The 26,613-nt window shown below is 45.6% G+C and overlaps 1 protein-coding gene across 1 annotated transcript in view; it reads left to right on the forward strand.

The window, feature by feature from the left end:
* LOC140386891 (IQ calmodulin-binding motif-containing protein 1-like) overlaps positions 1-26,613 on the forward strand; it is a 64,180-nt gene that overhangs the window by 20,836 nt on the left and 16,731 nt on the right. The window contains exons 6-9 of the mRNA XM_072469731.1: positions 10,381-10,480; positions 13,275-13,447; positions 17,571-17,680; positions 22,088-22,197. Coding sequence (XP_072325832.1) covers positions 10,381-10,480; positions 13,275-13,447; positions 17,571-17,680; positions 22,088-22,197 — 493 coding nt within the window. The remainder of the gene's footprint in view (positions 1-10,380; positions 10,481-13,274; positions 13,448-17,570; positions 17,681-22,087; positions 22,198-26,613) is intronic.

Here is a 26,613-nt window from a genome sequence, read left to right on the forward strand (position 1 = left end):
CCCTTATAATCGGTCACAGTATGTGACTCTCTTTCCCCCCCCCCCATTTTTTTTTTTTCAAAACAAATGTTTGGACACGGCACACTTCCCAATGGTGGACCAGTGCTAGGTTTATCATCCAAATGTTCTAGGATGTAAATAGCATGTGGCAGCAACCTAAAGGTTGCCTAAATAAAATAAAACTGTTTTTGAAAGAAAAGGTCGAATGAGGTGCGTGTGGGCCGCGACGGGTAAGATTTGGGTGGAGTCCCCGGGTAGGACGGCTACCAATACCGTATCTTCCCTACCCGAGCGTTTTTGACCAACGGGGGGGTCCCCAGGCAGGGCGGGTCTCACGCCGTTTCTCCACTGCCTGAGCGACCAATGAACGGACAAAAATGTAGTCATCATGGTGGGGTTACTGTTCTGATTCTACCATCAAATCAGAAGAGTAGCTACGATCGGGCGTCTGGTCTGATGACCACGTATCTGTGGACAAGTTGGTACCGCTGAACAAGCGTCTGGCTTGTCCGTTTGGAAAAGAGCTACAAAGTTCAGGTGAATGGGTGTGGGGCGGTGAGAGAATTCTCCTGTAGGACGAACAACATTTAACAAACAGACAGACAACATAAAACATTCTGCAGGTTCCATCAGAAAGGACAACACTTTTCACCAAGTGTCTCCTTTAAATCATCATGTGGACACCTCAGTTCTCGGTCGCTATGGGCTCTGCCTTTTTCTTATTGAGAGTGCCTGTCGGTTGGGCACTCTGTGGTTTTTTAGGACCATTGCATTCTTTAGCAAAATGTCCCAACTGTCCGCAATTGTAGCACTCTTGCGGTTTGGCTGGGGGGCTGTTCTTTCCCTCGTTTACCCAGGCGGGGTTGTGGAGAGTGGTTCTTACTGCCTGCACGTCTGCGGCGGCTTGGTTTTCCTCGGGGGTTCTAGTTGCTGATTTACCGTGAGCCGCTTGTTCCCAAACGCGGGACAATCTTTTGACCACCCACTTTTCATTATGAGCCTCCTCCGAGGGGGTCATAATTGCTACAGGCATTCTGTCCTGCTTCCGTGGCATGGGAGATAAGGGTGCGGGTCCACTTGGCCATATTGTCTGCGGACAAATGGGCACGGTCTACGTTGCCGAAAACGGCTTCAAAATGAATCCACAAGCGTCCTGCGAACGCTGTGGGGTGTTCAGACTTTTTCTGTCTGCATTTATTCAGACCGTCTACGGGGTCGCCCCGGTTGTACCAGATCGCATCCAGGATGGCAGTATGCATTTCTGCAAGGGTGCCTCCTCCTATATTCTGTGGGTCGGTAAGGGCTGCTGCGACCGATGGGTCTAAGCTGAGGACTGTGAGCTTTACCTGCTCTTTCTCATCCAGGCCGTACATGGTCGCCTGGCGTTTGACGGTGGCAAAGAAATGGTGTGATTTTGGCACACGCGTCCCGTAATTGGGTCACTGTGAGGGGGGTGGAATATAAGACCTCCGCCTCGTCTGCTGTGGCGGTGCGGTGGGTTGTTACAGGGTTCATGGGAGCCTGTATTATCTGTTGTGTGGTGGGTGGGGGTGCTTTCCTCCTTTGGGGTTTTCCCTGCGCACATGCTCCCTGAACATATCTCTGCGCTGTCTCTTGCAATTCTTCCCAATCAGGGCCGTCTTCCTGGTCTAAACTTTCCCCAAAGGTTTCTTGAAATCCCTTTTGGACAGAAAGCAGTGCTTTCAAGTCTGCAATCTGCTTTCGGCACTTTGCATGGTCCAAAGTACTCTGCCTTTGTTCCGTGGTTGTGGCGTGGAGCGCTCTCAAGGCTGCCTTGAGATCACTGCATTGTTTCTGGAGCGTCTCTAACTGGTTTTCTGTTTCTTTCTTTACCAGGACTGCACGCTGCAGGTCCTGATAAGCCTTTTCATATTGTGACTGGAAACTACTCAAGTGCGCCAGACAAGATTGGTGACCCCGTTTGGCGTCAGCCATCTCTTCGTCCTTTGCTGCTAATTTCCCTTTTAACTCCAGGTTCTCTTTCTCAATTTCGCATACATCGACTTTACTCGTCCGATGTATGCCTTCTATTTCTTTGCGGAGCGTCCTGACGACGACCTCTGTGCCTCGCAATTGTGCCAGACAGGACACAGTTGCCATCGGCATGCGCGCTCCGAATTGTGAATTATTAACCAGAACCGCTTGAACACTTGTGGGGTTTTTTTTTTGTTTCTGATTGGATTCTAATTCAAAATGTTGGGGTTTTCCCGGAGTGGTTTTCCACTTCTAAGTCGGGTCCCGTCAGGATGTCGCCAATTATGTTGCTCTTTTTTAACCTTAGTCTATTTGCTCTGATTACGTCACCTTTGCTCATGAGTCGCCAGGTATCTTTATGATACCGCCACGTGGTTCAAGTTCAGGTTATGATTAATAATACAGCACACCGCTTAGTAAGGATTAAAACAACGGTCATTTATTATATACAACAAGCAATATTAATACCCTAATACTACTTTCTATATAATAAACAGGCAGTACGGTAGCATTGTGGATAGCACAATTGCTTCACAGCTCCAGGGTCCCAGGTTCGATTCTGGCTTGGGTCATTGTCTGTGTGGAGTCTGCACATCCTCCCCGTGTGTGCGTGGGCTTCCTCCGGGTTCTCCGGTTTCCTACCACAGTCCAAAGATGTTCAGGTTAGGTGGATTGGCCGTGATAAATTGCCCTTAGTGTCCAAAATTGGCCTTAGTGTTGGGTGGGTGTACTGGGTTATGGGGATAGGGTGGAGGTGTTGACCTTGGGTGGGGTACTTTACCGGGGGCCGGTGTAGACTCGATGGGCCGAATGGCCTCCTTCTGCACTGTAAATTCTATGATATATAAAAAAAATTCTATGAAACCTATCACTACTGGCCAATACTTAACTTGGGAAGAGCCCACCAGGTCAGGGAAACGAATGGCTTGTCCAATCCGATCTGGCCCGCGGGATTCAAAAGGCTGCTACAGGTCGGTGGCTAGGTGTCTCTACCGGGTAGCGATCGCTGGATTCAAACTTACTGTTGCCGGTTGCTGTTCTTGCGAAGGTCTCGAGCAGGCGAAGAGGAGAGAGAGAGAGGTCTGAACTTGGACCCTCACTTTTATAGGGCCCAGGGGCTTCCCGCCTCCTGGGGCGGCCCTTGACCCTGAGTCCCAAGTGATTGGATCTGTCCCCAATCTCTGGGGTCGATGTGTCCAATGGTGAGGTAATTCCTCGATCGGGGGGTGGTCGCTCACCTGTCTTTGTTTCGGCCACTGCAGGCGCCGACAGGTCTGGCCCGGTATTCAATTGCTAATATGTTGCAATTGTTCCCGGGGATGGCCGATTAACTGTGGATGTCTGGATAGATGGGCTGCAAACAGTCCTGAATGCAACTGCAAATACCTGGGTTGATGGGCTGTTGATTGCCCTGAGTATCGATTTGGGCTAACTTCCCAGAGCCGAATATGCAATACTGTCTGCAGCTGCCTGCTTGTGTCTTCTTAGCTGCTTTTCCCAGCAGTCTTTCGGGTTAGCCATTTTAAACTGGGTTTTGGCCAGATTAATCGGAACGCAGCCATTTTACGTGGCTACATGTGATAGAAGCGTACAAGATTATGATAGCTTTAGATAAGGTATACAAAGAGAAGCTGATCCCATTAGCTGGTGGTACAAGGACTAGGAGACACAGATTTAAGATTATGGGCAAGAGATGAAGGGGGAATGTGAGGAAGAACATTTTTTAAACTTCCCACCAGGCCGGTGGAAGGAGAAACTGAAGGATTTCAAACGGAAATGAATGTTTGAAGAAGATGGAGCGGGAGAGTGGGAATGACTCGCTTGCTCTGCGGGGAGCTGGAATGGAAGAGGGCCAAATGGCCTCCTTCGGTGCCGTAAATGATTCTGACCATATTTGGCAGCCTGTCATCATCACTGATGCTCCTTGGAACCAACTTGACAATGCAGCATCTGCAGGAGATTTTTGAATACTGAAGTGATGTCTCCGTGGTTAGAAGTATAATTATCGTACTGCATTCAATTACAGCAACCAACAGCAAGAAAAATATAGAAGTCAACTGCTGAAAATTGACAATAAAAATACAAATTATTGGAAATACTCAGCAGATCTGGCAGTATCTGTGGAAAGGCAAAAAGCAGGAAATATATATTGATCGTGGGAGTCGGGTGCAGCACAGATTGTACAGCAGCAATTCACATTTGTATAGTGCCTTTAACCTAGAAACACATTCCAAGACACTTATAATAATAATAATCGCTTATTGTCACAAATAGGCCTCAATGAAGTTACTGTGAAAAGCCCCAAGTCGCCACATTCCGGTGCCTGTTCGGGGAGGCTGGTACAGGAATTGAACCCGCGCTGCTGGCCTTGTTCTGCATTACAAGCCAGCTGTTTAGCCCACTGTGCTAAACCAGCCCCTAACCACACTTCACAAGAGCGTTATAAAACAAAATACAACAATGGCAACATAAGGCAACAAAAGCTTGGTCGAAGAGGGTGGAGCATCTTAAAGATGGAAAGCAAGACCGGGAGGTGAAGAGTTATCGAGCAGCTATTCCAGATCTTGGAGCCTAGGTCACTGAAGGCACAGCCACCGATGGTGGAGCAATTAAAATCAAAATTGCTTAACATTCCAGAATTGGACGAGTGCAGATAGCTCGGAGGCTTGTGGGCTGAGAGACATTTTTAGATGGGGATGGGCGAGGCTCTGGAGGAATTTCAAACTAAGGATGAGAATTTTAAAATCAAGATGATGCTTGACCTGAAGCCAATGTTGGTCAGTGAGCACAGGGGCTGGAGCCTGCTGCAAGTTAAAATACTGGCAGCAGAGTTTCAGATGAGTGTCTATAGAGGGTAGATGTAGATGACCAGTCAGGGATGCATTGGAATATTCAAGTCTACAGGTAACAGCAATATGATTGAGATTTTCAGCAGCAGATGAACTGGAGTTCAAAGAAATCGGGACAGGAGTAGGACATTCAGCCCATCATGCCTGCTGTGTCATTTAATAAAAATCATGGTTGATTCCTTTACTGGACTTCACTGCCTATGCCCCATACATAGCCTTTGACTCCCTTGTAAATCAAAAATCTGTCTAAATTGGTTTTGAATATATTCAATGACCTCTCTGGAACAAAATTCCAAATTCTAATGACACTCTAAGAGCAGGGACTTCCTCTTCATTTCCATCTTAAATGGGAGGTCCCTTATTTTGAAACTGCTCCTTGGTTCTAGATTCTCCCACGAGGGGAGCCGGTCTCTCAGCAGCCACCCTGTCAGGCCCCTTCAGAATTTTATATGTTTCAATAAGATCACCTCTCATTCTTCTAAACTCCAATCAGTGTCAGCCAACCTGCTCAAACGTTCCCCATAAGACATCCCTGTTATCCCTAAGTCAGCCTAATTAATCTTCTCTGAACTGTTTCCAATGCAAATATTATCCTTCCTTAAGTAAGGAGACCAAGACTTTACACAGTACACTAAGTGAGGTCTTGCCAATTCCGTGTGTAGTTGTAGCAAGTTGTAGTTGTAGTTTTATACTCAATCCACTTTTCAATAAAGGCTAACATTCCATTTGCCTTCCTCATTACTTGAAATGAAATGAAAATGAAAAATGTAATGAAATGAAAATCGCTTATTGTCACAAGTAGGCTTCAAATGAAGTTACTGTGAAAAGCCCCTAGTCGCCACGTTCCGGCGCCTGTTCGGGGAGGCTGTTGCGGGAATTGAACCGTGCTGCTGGCCTGCCTTGGTTTGCTTTCAAAGCCAGCGATTTAGCCCTGTGCTAAACAGCCCCTACCTATGTACGATGTACCTATAATATAATCATTATTGTCACAAGTAGGCTTACATTAACACTGCAATGAAGTTACTGTGAAAAGCCCCAAGTCGCCACATTCCGATGCCTATTCGGGTACACAGAGGGAGAATTCAGAATGTCCAATTCACTTAACAAGCACATCTCTCAGGACTTGTGGGAGAAAACCGGAGCACCCGGCGGAAACCAACGGAGACACTGGGAGAACATGCAGATTCCACACTGACAGTGACCCAAGCCGGGAATCGAACCTGGGACCCTGTTGCTGTGAAGCAACAGTGCTACCCACTGTGCTACTATGCCGCCCCTACATGCTAACGTTTTGTGATTTTATGTACAAGGACACCCAGATCCCTCTGTACCACAGCATTCTGCAGTCACTCTCAATTTAGATAATATTCTGCTTTTCTATTCTACAGCCAATAACTGCCTCGTTTCCCGTAACAGCCTCCCCGAACAGGCGCCGGAATGTGGCGACTAGGGGCTTTTCACAGTAACTTCATCTGAAGCCTACTTGTGACAATGAGCGATTTTCATTTCATTTGTCATTTCATTTCATTCAATGTAGACAACCTCACATTTTCCCACATTATTCCATCTGCCAAATTGTTGCCCACTCACTTAACCATCCAGATCCCTTTGAATCCTCCTCACAACTTGCTTTCCGACCTATCTTTATTTCATCTGCAAATTTGGATACAATACATTCAGCCATTTAATCCAAGTTATTTACGGGGATCATAAGTAGCTGAGGCCCCAGCACTGATCCCCACTGCCCTCCACTCGTTACAGTTTGCCAATCTGAAGATTTTTCAAATATAAATTTAGAGTACCCAATTCTTTTTTTTTTCCAATTTAGGCACAATTTAGCGTGACCAATTGACCTATCCTTTTTTGGGTTGTGGGGGTGAGACTCGCACAGACACCGGGAGAATGTGCAGCCAATCTGGAAGAGATCCATTTATCCTGACTCTCTATGCTGAGACAGCGAGAGGTTGGGTGATGTGACCAAGGTGGAAATAGGCAGTCTTCCTGTTGGTGCAAATATGTTGCCTGAAACTCCTATTGGGGTCAAACATGACACCAAGATTGTAAATCGACTGGTTTAGGCTCAGAATGTTGCCAGGGAGAAGGATGGGGTTGGCAGCGAGGGAACAAGTGTTTTTTTTCCCCCAGAAATTTCTACACACCCCGTGTTGAATGGTGGAGAAACAGCCTGATCCAGTGAAGGAGTCGAGAGAGGCCTGGGCATTGTCAGCGTTTGTATATCGGTGGAATCCAAGGCATAAAAGTTGTATTCCCCTGAGTTTAGGTTGAGAGATGATCCAGTCAAGGTGTTTAAAATGATAGCGATTCAGTAGACTGGGTACAGGCACTATGGCCTAGATTTTCATCTTCCAGGTGGGGGAGTGAGAAAAATTCCCAGCTCGGCCTGCCCACCTCTGGGGAATGTGCCCGCAAAGGCAGGGTTTTCATTGTCAGGAGGTGGTAGTGGGCTGGAGTTGGGCCAGTTGACCTGGAAGAACGTTTGGTGCAGCTGCTGGGTACCAGGGCGAGCTATTTAAAAGGCCCGCCCTTCACCCCAGTTAAAATAAAAACAGGAAGGCCCTCCATCCCTCTCGCCTCACACCCTATCACCCCAAACACAATCCCCATCCACCCACTTTGGCTCTCATGCCAAGTTATGCCATGCCACTCACTCTCTATGATGCCTCATGCTCGCCATGTCTAGCCATGACACTTGCCCATTCTCTTACTATATACTGCATAGAAGCAATGAGCGCCAGCCATAGTGACAGTCTGGAGTATTTATTAAAAAAACACAATAATTAATGCTAACTTTGCAGTTGCTTTAAAGAATCCTTTTTACTACAGAGAAAATTTAGGCCATTTAAAGTATCAATATCTGAAACTGCAAGCACTTGAAACCTCTTTATTTGCAGGTGATTAAGTCTTTACAGATTCAGAGAGAGAGGGGTAATCCTAGGTTAAAGAGGTGTGAATTGTCTCAAGCCAGGACAGTTGGTTGGATTTCGCAAGCCCAGGCCAGATGGTGGGGGTGAATGTAATGCGACATGAAGCCAAGGTCCCGGTTGAGGCCGTACTCATGTGTGCGCTACTTGACTATAAGTTTCTGCTTGGCGATTTTGCTTTGTCACGCGTCCTGAAGGCCGCCTCGGAGAACGCTTACCCGGAGATCAGAGGCTGAATGCCCTTGACTGCTGAAGTGTTCCCCGACTGGAAGGGAACATTCCTGCCTGGCGATTGTCGCGCGATGTCCGTTCATCCATTGTCGCAGCGTCTGCGTGGTCTCGCCAACGTGCTTCGGGACATCCTTTCCTGCAGCGTATGAGGTAGACAACGTTGGTCGAGTCGCACGAGTATGTACTGCGTACCTGGTGGGTGGTGTTCTCACGTGTAATGGTTGTAACCATATCGATGATCTGGCAAGTCTTGCAGAGATTGCCATGGCAGGGTTGTGTGGTGTCGTGTTGCTAACTTTTGGTTGGTTCAATTGGCTCTGTTTTATAACCTTTGCTCTAGAGGTGCCAGGTATCTTTATGATACCGCCACGAGGTTCAAGTTCAAGTAATGATCAATAACTCAACACACCAATTAGTAAGATTCAAATCAAAGCACATTTATTATACACAGTAAATCACTACTCATGCATAACTCTACTTTCTAGACTATTTCTATAACTAACAGGCCTATATTTAGCTTTGGACTGGCCCACCAGGTCAGCGGAACAAATGGCCTTTCGTTCAGGTCCTGAGTCTGCAGGATTTAAAAGCGGGTATGGACTGGTAGCTAGGAGCGCCTATCCCGTAGCGAGCGTTGACTTGAGGCTTACTTGGTTGATGAAGCAGCTTGGGCAGTTCACTCTCAAGGGTTGATTCGCTGCTGAGTGACCCTGCCAAGAAGAACGATTTGAACTTGGGGGCTTTACTTTATAGTCCCCAGGGGCTTCCCGCCCTTTGGGGCGGAGCCCGTACCTGGTTCCAAGTGATTGGACTGCTTTCCGATCACTTGGATCGATTTCTCCAATGCTGGAGCGGTTTCCTGATCGCTGGGTGGTCCCTAAGTGTCCGTTGGCCTTCCTTTGTCTTGGCTCCTGCTGGCGCCGAGGGGTCTGGCTTGGCTTTGTTTACCTTAATTGTTGCCATTGTGCCTGGGAATCGCACTTACTATGTAGATGATTGCTGGTTTCGGTGCTGTCTGGTTGTTTTGTAGGTTCCAATATACATGATTTCTGTATTTGCTAGTCTTTGCCTGTGTTGGCTGAATTTCCCTTTAGCCTTTGCGGTTCTCTATTTTAAGTCGGGAAGTGGCCTATTCAGGTGGCTACAGTCGTGGTCGTTGTTCTGAAGGCTGGGTAGTTTGCTGCAATCGATGGTTTGTTTGAGGTTGCGCGGTCATTTGAAGGCAAGTAGTGGAGGTGTGGGGATGACCTTGGCAAGGTGTTCATCTTCATCGATGACGCGTTGAAGGCTGCGAAGAAGATGTCGTAGTTTCTCCGCTCCGGGGAAGTACTCTGGACGACGAAGGGTACCCGGATAACTTTGTAATTGTTTCCGGTTGGTAGAATGATGGTTCATTTTAGGGAAACATCAGAAATTCTGATTAATAGAAAATTTTGATTTGTGTGAGTGTCAAATAACAGACAGTTCACTGTGTAAGAAACTCAGTGTGGTGTTCTTTGCGTTGCTTATTTAGAATGGTTGGCGTAGTTCCACAAAGACCACAGTATAGCTTTTACTTAAACAAAGCTATGAACTACTAAACTGAGTTTCGATACTTAGTCCTTTAGAATACAGAATTGATCAGAAACATCTAACTACACTCATCTACTGCTCATCTCACTACTGGTGTAAACTATAATCTAACCTTCCCACACTAACTGCTCTTATGACCTTCACTAGCCATCTCCTGCAGACATTCCTCCCCTAAGGTCCAGCATCACTGCCTTATATAGTTGTGTCTGAAGCTCCCTCTAGTGGCTACTCATGATACTACATTAACCCTTATAATGCTGATGGTTATAATAATGCCACACTCGAGAGTCGTAAAGTTATTTACGCCACAAAATGGAGGCCATTCGACCCATCGAGTATGTTTATGAAGAGCCTTTCACGTTTTTGGGTTATCTCCAAGTGGTTGACAAGCAATAAATTAATTTTGAAGTCTGGTTGTTGTTGTGCAGGAAAATTAGAAGCCGCCTTGCACACAGCAAGATCCCACAAACCGCAATGAGGTAAATAACCAGATAATCTCTTTTGGTGAAATTGTTTGAGGGACACATTTAGCCGGGATAGGAGGAGAACTCCCTGTTGGTTGAAAAAGTGGATTGGCCTCTCTTACATCCACCTGAACAAGCAGATGGAGCTTGACATTCTAAAACCTCATTGAAAGATTATAGCATATTGAAGTCCCGGAACAAACAAAAGTAAAAAAAAATGCCAGCTGCTAAGACTTGGGACTGCAGCACAATGTTTGCAAGATCGAGGCTGTGCTGTCCTTTGCTAACTGTCTTTCTCTTTTCACTGCCTTTCTCTTTTCAATGCAGTATTTCAGTCTGATTCCCTCCTGCAATTGTTGCTCACTGATGATGTTGAAACTGGAGCGATCATGGTGTCTGTCCTGCTCGGTATACTGCAGGTGAACAGGTGAGATGCTGCAGTCTGTTCTATAACATTCAAATGTCCAGAATCACCTGTTTAAAATCGCTGAAACATCAATGATTTATGTTGCTAAAGGATACACATTAACACTGTTTTAGAATGACACAGTTGTCCGTATCTGTGTACATTGCCATGAACACGTTTGGAATCAGCTACCAAGCAACTGAACTGTCACATAAGAACATAGAACTAGGAGCAGGAGTAGGCCATCTGGCCCCTCGAGCCTGCTCCGCCATTCAATGAGATCATGGCTGATCTTCTGTGGACTCAGCTCCACTTTCCGGCCCGAACACTATAAGCCTTAATCCCTTTATTCTTCAAAAAACTATCTATCCTTATCTTAAAAACATTTAATGAAGGAGCCTCAACTGCTTCACTGGGTAAGGAATTCCATAGATTCACAACCCTTTGGGTGAAGAAGTTCCTCCTAAACTCAGCCCTAAATCTACTTCCTCTTATTTTGAGGCTATGCCCCCTAGTTCTGCTTTCACCCGCCAGTGGAAACAACCTGCCCGCATCTATCCTATCTATTCCCTTCATAATTTTATATGTTTCTATAAGATCCCCCCCGCATCCTTCTAAATTCCAACGAGTACAGTTCCAGTCTACTCAACCTCTCCTCGTAATCCAACCCCCTCAACTCTGGGATTAACCTAGTGAATCTCCTCTGCACACCCTCCAGCGCCAGTATGTCCTTTCTCAGGTAAGGAGACCAAAACTGAACACACTACTCCAGGTGTGGCCTCACTAACACCTTATACAATTGCAGCATAACCTCCCTAGTCTTAAACTCCATCCCTCCAGCAATGAAGGACAAAACTCCATTTGCCTTCTTAATCACCTGTTGCACCTGTAAACCAACTTTTTGCGACTCATGCACTAACACACCCAGGTCTCTCTGCACAGCAGCATGTTTTAATATTTTATCATTTAAATAATAATCCCTTTTGCTGTTATTCCTACCAAAATGGATAACCTCACATTTGTCAACATTGTATTCCATCTGCCAGACCCTAGCCCATTCACTTAGCCTATCCAAATTCCTCTGCAGACGTCCGGTATCCTCTGCACTTTTTGCTTTACCATTCATCTTAGTGTCGTCTGCAAACTTGGGCACATTGCACTTGGTCCCCAACTCCAAATCATCAATGTAAATTGTGAACAATTGTGGGCCCAACACTGATCCCTGAGGGACACCACTAGCTACTGATTGCCAACCAGAGAAACACCCATTAATCCCCACTCTTTGCTTTCTGTTAATTAACCAATCCTTTATCTATGCTACTACTTTACCCTTAATGCCATGCATCTTTATCTTATGCAGCAACCTTTTGTGTGGCACCTTGTCAAAAGCTTTCTGGAAATCCAGATATACCACATTCATTGGCTCCCAGTTATCTACCGCACTGGTAATGTCCTCAACAAATTCCACTAAATTCGTTAGGCACGACCTGCCCTTTATGAACCCATGCTGCGTCTGCCCAATGGGACAATTTCCATCCAGATGCCTCGCTGTTTCTTCCTTGATGATAGATTCCAGCATCTTGCCTACTACCAAAGTTAAGCTAACTGGCCTATAATTACCCGCTTTCTGCCTACCTCCTTTTTTAAACAGTGGTGTCACGTGTGCTAATTTCCATTCCGCTGGGACCACTCCAGAGTCTTGTGAATTTTGGTAAATTATCACTAGTGCATCTGTAATTTCCCTAGCCATCTCTTTTCGCACTCTGGGATGCATTCCATCAGGGCCAGGAGATTTGTCTACCTTTAGCCCCATTAGCTTGCCCATCACTACCTCCTCAGTGATAACAATCATCTCCAGGTCCTCACCTGTCATAGCCTCATTTCCGTCAGCCACTGGCATGTTATTTGTGTCTTCCACTGTGAAGACCGTCCCAAAAAACCTGTTCAGTTCATCAGCCATTTCCTCATCTCCCATTATTAAATCTCCCTTCTCATCCTCTAAAGGACCAATATTTACCTTAGCCACTCTTTTTTTGTTTTATATAGCACATCTATCTTGCATGTAGAACAATGCTAACGTAAGCTTATTTTCACTTGTTTTTTGTTGTGTTGAGATTTAGGATGTTCAAATCCCTTCACTGCAATGTAAATTTTCTACACGTAACCTCTTCTTGAGCAGAGACCTGCCTTAGGTGGGCTTCAGAGCCCTCTGTAAACGGATACAGTCATTGCAAGAAGGTCCACAGGTGTCCCGTCCAGTAAAACTGCAGGAATTTCATAACCCTGGCTTTGGACCAGCACAAGAGAGATGTGCACGCCACCTTTTGATTAACGTTAGATTGTTACATACAAAAAGAAAATGTAGGAAAAGCCCCTGAGCACTCTTCTATCCTACCCATTGCATCGTCTAACCTCATGTACCATCCTCCACAATCTGTAGTGATACCAACTCTTGGGAACACCAGAGATGAAGTAAAAAGAAAACAGCCCATTTTCAGGAAATGCTTGGGGAAATTCCTCGACAAGTTCTGGGAGACCATGATTACCCAGACCCATCACTAGTCTTGCTTAAAACTGCGCCATTCCTACCGCTTGGCCTAATCTCCTCAGGAGGTTAGGGCTATAAATGACAGGGAAAGAACCACCCTATTCATCGAGCTAATCCTAAGGTAGTGGAATTCTTACTCCATTTTATCTCTGATATAATTGTCTGCCCCTTTTAAAAGTTATAACATCCTCTGAAATCACACCATTCCCAACAGTCTGTTCCACACATAAATAGGAAAGGTTATATCTTTTTGTATTCGCCTTTCAGAACAGTTTTGTTCTCTGTGGAAGAGAAACACATCCGCATAATTCTGGATGAATTAATTTACAAGCTTTTTGCAACCAGCAATCCAGTCATCGGAAGCACATCTGTCAAAGTCATGCTATTGATAGTGGAGTCCCATTCTCCCACCTTGAAGATACTTTGCACTTCCTACAAAGGTACTTGAAGTACTAATTGTTTCCAGTAATGCTTTAATTAACGTTCACAGCATTTGCATTTTATTGAGGGTGTTTCTGGCACTACCCAAGGGCAGAAACTAAACCAGGCTAATTTCTTCTCAACTTTTAAGAAGGAGCTCCCAAACTGGTAAGTTGATAACTGTAGTGTGTGGTGTGGTAATGAGTCAAACAAATCCAGTGCATTCAATTTCTGCTCTGTGGTCAATAATGATGAATGTTCTGTGTCCTGCACAATCCTGTGTGTGGCTTCAAACCCCGGTGGGATTCTCTGTCGGCAGGATTCTCCGCTTCATCGCAGCGCACTCACACCTGCGGATTTCCCGACGGCGCGGGGGTGTCCACACTAGGAAATCCCATTGGCCGGCTGCCGGGGCAGAGGATCCCACTGTCGGTGGGGGCGCGCCGCAGCAGAAAACAGGTGCAGCGGGACGGAGAATCCCGCCCCATATCTTTTCAATTGGCATTTTCTTGGCCATTCTAAAATATCGCAGGAATTTACCCTTGTGTTTCCCCAGCCCCGTCACCACTGCAACTGAAATCCTTCTCCATGATAAATACACCCAGAAGTTAGTGTTTCAGGTCGATTATCTTTTATCAGCATCGGATTGATTCTTCTTATGCTCTGTCTCCTTAGCCAATCATGGTCTGCCCTACTGAAGCTCCCCGTCCGCATCTTGTCCTTCATTAATCCCATCCTACAAATTCTATTGGCTTTGACACTGAAATACTCATCTTCAGTTACCTGTATATCTGTGAGAAGTCTTCATAAATGTTCTCTACTGAATCTCCGTTTTTCCTCTGCTCCAGAGGTTAGGACCCATGCTGGCTGAAGGTTGGTAAGCCACGGTGGTACCAGTATGCAGCACCGAATCCAACTTGCATTTATATAGCACCTTCCATTACTCACAAACATCTCAAAATGCCTCGCAGCCAGTGAAATACTTCTGGGCTCAATTTTACATTCATCGTGACCCCCCCCCCCCAACCCTAATACACAGGTTTTGAGGCGGCTGCGGTCAAATTACACAGATGGGAATCCCCTTGGACCCCACCCACCCAGATCTGGCAGCAATGGGTAAGGGAGGGCCTCGAGGGAGAAGCCCACCCTCGTCTCAATTAAGGCCACTTAATGGCCACTTCTGGGCATCAATTTTTAAGCAGACAGGTGGAGGGGTACTCGCTTCATCCCCTTCCCTCTCACAACACCGCTACTCACCCCATTACCTGCAAAATGACAGCCAACCAAGAGTAATTGACAGCACAGAAGGAGGCCATCGAGTCCATGTTGACTCTCCATGGTGTAATCCAGTAGGTCCCATTCCCCCAATTAAAAAAAATATTTTTTTTTTTCCCAATTAAGAGGCAATTTAGGGTGGCCAATCCACCTATCCTGCACATCTTTGGGTTGTGGGGGTGAGTCCCACGCAGACACGGGGAGAATGTACAAACTCCACACAGGCAGTGACCCGGTGCCGGGATCGAACCCGGTCCCTCAGCGCCGTGAGGCAACTGTGCTGCCCTTAATTCCCCCAATCTAATCCAATCGCATTCCCACCTAATCATTCCCTGTGGTGCTGCTCTGCTCCATTCTACAGTGACTTGCATTTCACAAGTGTTTCTTTATCTGCAAAGCTCTTTGGGATGTTCTGTGGTGTAGATATATAAATGCAAAGTTTCTTCCCAGCTGCTCCATGCAGGAAGTGGAGCAAGAGCATTTAACTGAAGCCTGGGTTGTCTCTCTCGTGAGAAATGTTAATTTCCCATGAGGAAGGTAGCTGAGTTAAAATCCACCCCAAGAACAGGTGAGGAAAATGCAGCCATTCTGTCAGCGTTTGAATAGAGGAAGAAACCGTGACAGTCTGGATGTGTTTTTCCTGAATTGTGCAGATTTTCAGCTGTTGCATTTTTTTCTTTTTAATAATAATAATAATAATAATAATAATTGCTTATTGTCACAAGTCGGCTTCAATGAAGTTACTGTGAAAAGCCCCTAGTCGCCACATTCCGGCGCCTGTTCGGAGAGGTCGGTACGGGAATTGAACCGTGCTGCTGGCATTGTTCTGCATTACAAGCCAGCTGTTTAGCCCACTGTGCTAAACCAGCCCCTAACTGTATCTGGTTTTGATAATAAGCCTTAAGGCTGTCTCACTATAACTTAACCTCCCAACTCAGCAGCATCTGTGGAGAGAGAAACAAACTTAACGTTTTGAGTGGAATTTGACTCCTTTACCGAGCTTCTGCAGAACCATCTTCATATTTGACACAAAACGTTAACCCTGCTCTTTTTCTCCACAGATGCTGCTGGACCTGCTGAGTATTTCCAGCACTTTCTGTTTTTATTCCAGATTCCCAGCACCTGCAGTATTTTGCCGTAATTTAACTTTGGAGGACAGTTAGCAGCTTTCCTGAACAAAACTACACATTTAAAAATAATTGTTTTCCTGAATTCAGTGACTGCATTTGTAAAGGAAAAGCACACTTGGGCTTACTGATGGCTGTGGGGTGTTGCTTTGTAAATACAAACCCTTTCTTTCGTTAGTTTATCTGAACGTGAGAAGAAAGTTGTTTCTTACCGGTTTCCCCAACTTCCTAAAAGCTTCATGCAGATTTCAGTAATGTGTTAGAAAGAGCATTGTGACTGCTTCAAATCGCCAGGGCTTCACTGTGAAGGAACCAATCTTTCAGTGACTTTTGTTGGAACAAGATTTAGTTTTTTAACATGTCACGATGACCTTTCAGGTCCCTGTGTGCTTTCCTGAATAGATTTGGAGAGCTCTTCTCACTGACTTCCAAACAGACATGTGTACATGGAGGCGGGCGGGGCTGCAGAACTTTGCACTGCCGTCCAGCGCACTGGTTCTTCTGCCTCCACCCCGGCCCAGGGCCATTGGCCCGGATGTGGGAGGGGGTGGAGGGACAACTTGTCGGATTAACCTTGTTAATGGATGATTAAGATCCGTTGACTAGAATCTTCCAGTCGACCTTCAGGTTCCTTGAGGCATCAAGGAAGAATGTAACTGCCTGGAGGTGGCCTGTTGACATAAGAGCAGCAGGCCTACGCCCCAGACAGGGAGGGGTCTGCCTGGCGACAGCTGCAGCTCCAGTCTGCCTTGAGGAGGGGTTCCCAAGAACTTAGTTTATTTCATATTTTGAAAAGTTGGAGGGAGGGAACCCCACTGTGTTCCACGCGGTGCTGGTGCTAGTCCCTCACCGGAATCGGTGAGGGTTACGCGGCAATTCGCCCGTCGTGAAACACCACAAATTTTTCGTCGGCACTTTGCCTTAGGAACAGAGAATTCAGCCCCCCATGTCCTTGGTGTGAGCCACATATTCATTTCTACCAGGTTCTGATGATAACATGACCACAGTGAAGATTAAGGAGAAATGTGAGTGACTGGAAGCCTTTCAGCATGAAAGGTGCACATTATTACCCTGCAGCTTTCTAACCTGGAGGATCCCACCTTTCTAGGATGGCTGGATCAAGGATCCCGTCAATTCCATATCCTGGCAAAGGAGGCAGGAGACACTGCAAAGTTAGTCAACATGAATATCAGGAATTGTTGATTCCCTTTTTGGCACTGGGTCAGTGAGATCCACCTCAGTATAACATCACCATGCCAATTCACATACACTTAGATGGTGAATTCCTTCATGGTCAAAACTTTGTCACTGCTACTGTGCTGTTTGAAGGGACCCTGGACCAAAGATGAATGAAACCAGGGTGGGGATCGCAGGTTTGGCACTGCAGGGATTGGGGGTGGGGCAGGAATGTTGGAGGTAAGAGCGGGGCAATGGCTTTCTGCAGCTCCCCCTTTCTGGAAGCCTGGTCCCTCAATTAGTTACTGAGTGCGTGACTACAAGGGACAGCCAGACACTTGTACCGTTATATTCAGAATCAAGGTGACCTTGAGTTAGTGTTAAAATTGCGCATTACGAATAGTTATTATTTCAATGCAGTCTAAGAAAACTTGGATTTATGTCGGTAATGTAACAGGTAATTTCAAATTCCCAGCATTATGTTTTGCACTTTAAAATTAATTCTTGTGACAGCAGTTGTCAAGCAATGTCTGAAAAGTAATTTGTCAGACGTTTATTCCTCCAGGTTTATGTCCTTTCCTGAGCAAACAATGGACAGGAAGAGGCTTTGACGAGGACTTGAGTCAGCTATTGGAACACCTCTATTCTGGGTCCACCCAAGGAATAAGCCAGCAGGCATGTATTGTTAGCCTACTCGGTGGCATAGAATTGATGATTCTGTGAGAATTAAAATATGCTTTAGTATGCTGGTTTTGGCAATAGTAATGATCAAACTTAGATGTGCGCTTAAAAAGGGAATACAGTATCCAACAGAAAATGCTGGATAAGCCCAACAGGTCTGGCAACATCTGTGGAGAGGGGACAGAGTGAACACGTCTAGTCCATATGATTCTTCTTCAGAGTTAAAGAGAGGGAGAAATGTGATGGGTTTTATGCTGATTAAGGGAGGGTGGAGCAAAATAGAAGGTCAGTGTGAGCGAGGAGAGATTGCGCAAAGATGTTTGGGGCACAAGACAAAAAGATGTGCTAATGGCAGTGTTAAGGACTATAGAAGGTGCTGATATGTCATAGAAATAAGATAGCAGAATGTGTTAATGGGAGAATAAAAGGTCCGTGCTCAAAACTTGAGAACAGGTGACAAACGGCTTTGTAGAGGGGGGCATTGCGTTGGGACAAAAATTGGATCTAAAGAAAGGGTCAAAAGGAGAAAGTTTGCAGTCTAAAGTTGTTGAACTCGGTGTTGAGTCCAGAAAACTGTAACATGCCTAATCGGAAGGTGAGGTCTTGATCATTCAGTTCGCGTTGATTTCTCTGGAGTACTTCAGCCGGCCAAGAATGGACGTGTGGGCGTGAAAGCAAGATGGTCAGTTTAAATGGCAAGGAAAGTTGGGGTCATGCTTGTGGGCTGAGCGAAAGTGTTCCGCAAAGCGGTCACCCTGTCTGCATTTAGTCTCCCCAATGGAGAGGAGACCATATTGGGAGCAGCGAATACAGTAAACCAATTTGAAGAATGTGCAAGTGGAATGGTGCTTCACCGAAAGGGGAGTTTGGGGCCTTGAACAGTGAGGAGGGAGATAGCGCAGTAAGGGGGCAGTGTTGCACTTCCAGCGATTGCACGGGCAGGTTCCATGGGAAGGGGGTGAGGGGCTGGGGATGATGGAGGAGTGGACCAGGATGTCACGGAGGGAACGATGCCTGGAGGGTGCTGACAGGAAGGGTGAGTGGAAATGTCTTTTGTGGTGGTATCATGCTGGAGTTGGCAGAAATGGCAGAGGATGATCCTTTAAATGTGAAGGCTGGTGGGATGAAAACTGAGTGCAAGAGGGACCCTATCATGGTCCTGGGAGAGAGGAGAAGGGGTGAGGGCAAAGGTGCAGGAGATCGGTCGGACATGACTGACTGCCCTGTCAACTGCAGTTGGGTGGAAATCTCGGCAAAGGACAAAAGCAGCTACGCCAGAAGTGCTGTTTTTCGAAGGTGGCATCATTGGAACTGATGCAACAGAGGCGGAGGAACTGGGAGAATTGGATGGAATTTTTATGGGAAGCTGGGTGTGAGGAGCTGTAGGAAGTGACAGGAAAGTTTGGGTCACGCTTTAGACTGTGAACTTTCTCCTACACCTTGACCCCTTTTTATCCAATTTTTGTTTTGTCCCAACACAACCCCTCTCTCCACAGCGCCATCTGTCACTTCCTAAGTTTTGCTTTGCCTGAGCACTGACCTTTCTTCTCCTATTCACACATTCTGCTATTTTACCTTTATGCCACTATCAGCACCTTTTATAATCCTTAGCACAGCCATTAACATTTACTTTTCCTTGTGCCCTAAACACCTTCGTATAATCTCTCCTATCTCACACCAATCACTGACCTCCTATTTTGCTCCAAGTCCTCTTAAGCAGCATCAGATCCATCGTGTTTCTCCCCCTTTAGCCCTGAAAAAGAGTCACACGGAGTTGAAATGTTAATTCTGCTTCTCTCACAGCAGGTGCTGGCAGACCTGCTGAGTTTATCCAACATTTTCTGTTTTTATTTCAGATTTGCAGCATTCACAGTATTTTGCTTTTATATGAATGTAGTATCCAAGTTTCCAGGCACTGTGAAGTTAGATTGTAAATAAGCTGTGAGGGAAGGGTGGCATGTGGCGCGGTGGTTAGCACTGGGACTGCGGCGCTGAGGACCCCAGTTCGAATTCCGGCCCTGGGTCACTGTCCGTGTGGAGTTTGCACATTCTCCCCACGTCTGCGTGGGTTTCACCCCCACAACCCAAAGATGTGCAGAGTAGGTGGATCGGCTACGCTAAATTGCCCCTTAATTGGAAAAGAAAATAATTGGGTACTCTAAATTTTTTTTTTAAAGCTGTTGAGGAAGCAACAATGCAGGAATGTAGAACGGTTAAGTGATTGTGCGGGAGCGTGGTAGTTGGAATATAATGTGAGGAAGTGTCAAGTTATCAACTTCAATAGGAAAAATTGAACAGCAGATTCATTTTTAGATGTTGAACTTCTGAGAAATGTTGCCATTCAGAGCGTTTGGTGTTCTCATACAGAAGTCACAAAAATAATAACATCTTTATTAGTCTCACAAGTAGGCTTACATTAACACTGCAATAAACTGAATAACATGGGATACTGGAACACTGAATAAACAACAACACCTCCTCCACGATAGTTCTCAATACCGAGGTCCTACAAGGCTGTGTACTTAGCCCCTACTGTACTCCTTGTACACACACGACTGCGTGGCAAAATTTGGTTCCAACTCCATCTACAAGTTTGCTGATGACACGACCATAGTGGGTCGGATCTCGAATAACGAGGAGTCAGAATACAGGAGGGAGATGGAGAACCTAGTGGAGTGGTGTAGCGACAACAATCTCTCCCTCAATGCCAGCAAAACTAAAGAACTGGTCATTGACTTCAGGATGTCCTGGCCCACCCACAACGACGCTACCACCAAAAAAGCGCAAGAGCTCTCCTATACTTCCTCTGGAAACTGAGGAAATTCAGCATGTCCACACTGACTCTTATCAACTTTTATAAAGATGCACCATAGAAAACATCCTATCTGGCCGCATCACAGCCTGGTATGGCAACTGCTCGGCCCAAGACCGCAAGAAACTTCAGAGAGTCGTGAATACAGCCCAGTCCATCACACAAACCTGCCTCCCATCCATTGACTCTATGTACACCTCCCGCTGCCTGGGGAAAGCGGGCAGCATAATCAAAGACCCCTCCCACCCGGCTTACTCACTCTTCTAAATTCTTCCATCGGGCAGGAGATACAAAAGTCTGAGAACACGCACAGATTCAAAAACAGCTTCTTCCCCGCTGTTACTAGATTCCTAAACGACCCTCTTATGGACTGACATGATTAATACTACACTCCTGTGTGCTTCACCCAATGTATTCATTCACCTGAGGAAGGAGCAGCGCTCCGAAAGCTAGTGACATCGAAACAAACCTGTTGGACTTTAACCTGGTGTTGTAAGACTTCGTACTGTGCTCACCCCAGTCCAACGCCGGCATCTCCACATCATGTACTGAATGATCTGTTTGAGCTGCACGCATAAAAATATTTTTCACTGTACCTCAGTACAGGTGACAAACAAATCTAAATCCAATGAAGCTACTGTGAAAAGCTCCTAGTTGCCACACTCCGGCACCTGTTTGGGTACACTGAGGGAGAATTCAGAATGTCCAATTCAGAATGTCCAGAGTAACTTCATTGCAGTGTTAATATAAGCCTACTTGTGACAATAAAGATTATTATTATTATTACTATTACTCCTGCGGCTTTTTCACATGTTCTTACCTCCTTATGATCTTAATATTTGCAAGGCTATTGGGAGGGAAAGAACTGGGAAGTTGGGCTGATTGGATAACGTTTCCAAAGAGCCACAGTGGACTAAAGACAAGATTTGCTGAACACTCTTTTTACCTGGAGGAGAAAGGGTGAGAAAGGTACAGAACAATTTACTGAGTAAAATCAAAAGTGAAATCAAAATTTTGGATGAATCAATGCACTTGGATGCTAGGCTGAGCAAATTGGAACTCCTGGATCGAAAAAAAACTCTTGGATTCAGTGGCTTTTTCTCATCATGGGCTGGAATTCTCCTCTCATCAGGATTCACTTTCACTTTTCCGTCTGGCAGCCCACCCCCACCAGCGGGTTTCCTGGTGACCAGGGGAGTCTTTTTAAAAAAATTTAGTGCACCCAATTTTTTTTCCAATTATGGGGTAATTTAGCGTGGCCAATCAACCTGACCTGCACATCTTTGGATTGTGGGGCGAAACCCATGCAAACACGGGGAGAATGTGCAAACTCCGCACGGACAGTGATCCAGAGCCGGGATTGAACCAGTACTAACCACTGCGCAACCATGCCGCCCCGCCTGGGGTGTCTTCAATGGGAAATCCCATTGACAAGAGGTGGGAAAATAGTACCCGCTGCCAGCGAACAAGGCAAGAAACACTCGGCTGGGGGACTGGAGATTCCCGCCCATTGTATTTTTTATATTTATTACTATTACAAGTTTAAGCAATTTAACTTAAAAATAATTTGTGAATCTTTGCGTGTTTAGAAGTTCTACAGGGCTGCGTGTTTGATCCAAGCTGCGTGGAGAGCATATCAGACAAGAAAGAGGGTGAAGTACCTTCCGAAAGTGGTGACAACTTTACAAAGGAGTTTCAGGTAAAAGCTTTTGTTCCTCCTCTGACTTACATGGAGGTAGATATATGCCTGTAAATCCATTAAATCCTTTGAACGTATGACTTGGAAAGGGATATTGCACATGACTGATATCTTTGCTCCACCATTAACAGCTGTACCTTCAGTTGCCCTAATCTCTGGGATTCCCTCCCCAAATCTCTCTGCCTCTCTCCTTAAGATGCTCCATGACCAAGCTTTTGGTTACCTGTCCTTTTTAAAAATAAATTTACAGTACTTTTTTTTTCAATTAAGCGACAATTTAGTGTGTATTTTGCACATCTTTGAGTTGTGGGGGTGAGACCCTCGCAGACATGGGGAGAATGTGCAAACTCCACACGGACAGTGACCCGGGTCCGGGATCGAACCCGGGTCCTCGGCACCTTGAGGCAGCAGTGCTAACCACTGTGTCACCGTGCCACCCTTGGTTACCTGTTCTAATAACTCTTCATGTGTGTCAGTCTAGGGACAGCACGGTGGCGCAGAGAGCAGCACTGCTGCCTCACGGCACCGAGGTCCCAGGTTTGATCCCGGCCCTGGGTCACTGTCCGTGCGGCGTTTGCACATTCTCCTCGTGTTTGTGTGGGTTTCGCCCCCACAATCCAAAGATGTGCAGGCTAGGTGGATTGCCCCTTAATTGGAAAAAATGAATTGGGTACTCAAATTTATTTAAATTTTTAAAAAAAATAATGAAAATGTCCACGAGGGCATATATTATCTGTCATATTTTATATTTCACACATTTGTGTGTCGTGTAATTATAGGCAAATTTATTCATCATAGGTAATTTCTTCCCACTAATTAACTCATGAATTTTTTTAAATTATCAATTTGTCTGAAACACCTAGACTTTAATCCTCAATGCATTTCGACATGTCTTTGACTGATGAATGAATGTAAGCCACTTTAAAAGTGTAATCTATAATTTAATAATAAACCGCTATCTTAATCCATTTAAAGCCTCCACAGTCTTAGTTCAATTTATAGATATACTTACTTCACCATAATTGGCAATCCCTTGTGCCAAAGATTTTTTCCAATATAAATTTAGAGTACCCAATTCATTCTTTCCAATTAAGGGGCAGTTTAGCATGGCCAATCCACCTACCCTGCACATCTTTGGGTTGTGGGGCAAAACCCACGCAAACACATGGAGAATGTGCAAACGCCACAGGGTCAGTGACCCAGAGACGGGATCGTACCTGGGACCTGGGCACCGTGAGGCAGCATTGCTAACCACTGCGCCACCGTGCTGCCCCTTGTGCCAAAGATGATTCTTGCAGATGACTGAGTGGAAATGAGATGTTAGTGTTGGCAATAGTTCATAGAATCATAGAATCTACAATGCAGAAGGAGGTCATTCGGCCCATCGAGTCTACACCGGCCCGTGAAGGAGCGCACTACCTAAACCTACATCTCCACCCTATCCCCGTAATTCCGCAACCCCACCTAACATTTGGACACTACAGGGCAATTTTTAGCATGACCAATCCACCTAACCTGCACATATTTGGACTGCAGTTTGCAGGTTGTTTATAAGGACCATTTTAGCATTGCCTGACCTCCCAGTGAGAACATTGCCTGTCAGCTGGTTGAGGTGGTGATGAATTGCTGGCTCAAGCTGCTGCCCTCTCTGTCTCTCTTGCCATTCTCCCTCTTGTTGGGTGGAAGGTCTTAACACCATTTTTCATGATGGATAACATTTTGTTCGCGATTGAGACTTTGGGATTTTCTTTGACACTTTTCCTTTGACCCACTGTGTGAATGGAATCCCTCACGTAGCTCTGAGTAGGGCACCTGTTGGGTATTCTTAAGCTGAGCATTCTGACAACACATCCCGTGAATCTCAACTGATTTGTCATTATTATGGCCTGTATATTTGACAGCTCTGTGTCTTAGAGGGTGTTCGTACATTTATAGTTACTGAATCCCAAACACTTGTTACTTAACAACAATTGTCAGGTCCATGGTCCATGAAGAACCATGGGCATATGTCTCTGTTAGAGAGACAAATGGCCATGTAGCTTGAGGGACACCACTCCCCATGAAACATTGTCAATTGTTGTAAAAACCCACCCTGGTTCACTAATGAACTTTAGTGAAGGAAATCTGCCGTCCTTACCTGGTCTGGCCTGCATGTGACTCCAGACCCACAGCAACGTGATTGACTCTTAACTGCCCCCTCAAGACCAATTAGGGATGGGCAATAGATGCTAGGCTAGCCCATAGGCTCGTCCATGTCCCATGAACGAAGAAAGGAAAAAAATCTCGCCACAGTGGGATTCAAATCTGGGTCCCTGGAGCATTACCCAGGATCACTGGTTCAGTGACAATACCACCACACCACTCACTCCGTACATTTACCTCACCAGTAAAATAATACACCTCCATTATCCTGTCTAATACTCCTTCTGGAGCATTGTTTCATTTCATTGACAAACCGCAATGTCCTGGGACATCCACCAATTTATGTCACACACCAGATCCCCTATGTCATTACAGATGTAAAATTAACTTTTTAAAAAGAACAGAAAGCCAATCATTAATCTCAGAACCTCCGATTTGCCAGCAGTTTCTAATTTACCCACCATCAAACAGCAGTTAAATTACATTTGACCTGAATCTATCTACTTTAACATTAATTAGATTTTGTGGTGTTTGTAAAAACAGTTCTACCATTAACAGCAATATGCATTTAATAGTTTATAACTTTTGAACTTAGAAACATGTATCGCCTTATTTGCCATGAGCAACGCCACCTGAAATCACTAGCTTTTGAAATGTTTTGTGAGAAAGTTGGTGTTGATCAATGTACTAGCTTTACCCTTTACAGTAGCATAGTGGTTAGCACTGTTGCTTCATAGCGCCAGGGACCCGGGTTCGATTCCCGGCTTGGGTGACTGCGGTGTCTGCACGTTCTCCCTGTGTTTTGCGTGGGTTTCCTTCAGGTGCTCCGGTTTCCTCCCAGAATCCAAAGATGTGTGGGTTAGGTGGATTGGTGACGCTAAATTACCCTGTGGTGCCCAAACGTTAGGTGGGGTTGCTGGGATACGGGGACAGGGTGGAAGTGTGGGCTTAGGTAGGGTGCTCTTTCAATAGCCGGTGTAGACTCGATGGGCCGAATGGCCTCCTTCTTCACTAAATTCCAAGCTGTGATCCACAGAGTTTGCTCTGAGGAGTCCTTACTCAGTTACTAATAGCCCACTGACTCCTCTACCTGTAGGCTGATGCAAATAAATCTGGTGCAGATCAATTTTTCAATGTATTTTTGCCAGTAAATTTGATGTAGAGGTGGTAAAACACTAGACCGGGCAATAGGAATAGACATTGAGGTGAGCAAAGGTAAAATCATCAGGGCCAATATGACCTCCAATCACCTAACAGAGTCGGGGAGGAATTTCCCTGATTTTCCTCTCTCACAACGCTCCCCCCCCGCCCCCCCCCCCTCCATTTGACTCGGGTTATTATCTGTTTTATGCCTCTCCCAGCAGATTACACTGTTTTAGGTAGTGATATGTGACACCACTGTTTAAAAAAGGAGGTAGACAATAGGTAGGTAATTATATGCCGGTTAGCTTAACTTCAGTTGTGTGGAAAATGCTTGAATCTATCATTAAGGAAGAAATAGCGAGACATCTAGATTGAAATTGTCCCATTGGGCAAACGCTGCAATGGATTCGTGAAAGGCAGATCATGTTTGACTAATTAAGAGCGGGTGGACAATGGGAAGCGGTGGATGTGGTGTATCTGGATTTCCAGAAGGCTTTCAACAAGGTGCCGCACAAAAGGCTGCTGCATAAAATAAAAGCGCATGGTGGTACGGGTAATGTATTTGCATGGATAGAGGATTAGTTAACTGACAGGGAGCAAAGAGTGGGGATAAATGGGTGTTTTTCACGTTGGCGAACAGTGGCTAGTGGTGTCCCTCAGGGCTCAGTATTGGGTCCGCAATTGTTCACAATTTACACAGCTGATCTGGAGTTGGGGACCAAGTGTAATGTGTCAAAATTCACAGATGACACTAAGATGAGTGATAAAGCCAAGGGTGCAGAGGACACTGAACGTCTGCAGAGGGATATAGATAGTTTCAGTGAGTGGGCAAGGATCTAGTGGATTGAGTACATTGTTGATAAATGTGAGGTCATCTCTTTTGGTAGGAATAACAGCAAAATGGACTATTATTTAAATGGTAAAAAATTGCAGCATGCTGCTGTGCAGAGGGACCTTGTGCATGAATTGCAAAAAGTTGGTTTGCAGGTGCAGCAGGTAATTAAGAAGGCAAATGGAATTTTGTCCTTCATTGCTAGAGGGATGGAGTTTAAAAGCAGGGAAGTTATGTTGCAGCTGTATAGGGTGCTGGTGGGTACAGTTTTAGTCTCCTTACTTGAGAAAGCGGACGAG

The sequence above is a fragment of the Scyliorhinus torazame genome, chromosome 2 (assembly GCF_047496885.1).
Source record: "Scyliorhinus torazame isolate Kashiwa2021f chromosome 2, sScyTor2.1, whole genome shotgun sequence".
Lineage (NCBI taxonomy): Eukaryota > Metazoa > Chordata > Chondrichthyes > Carcharhiniformes > Scyliorhinidae > Scyliorhinus > Scyliorhinus torazame.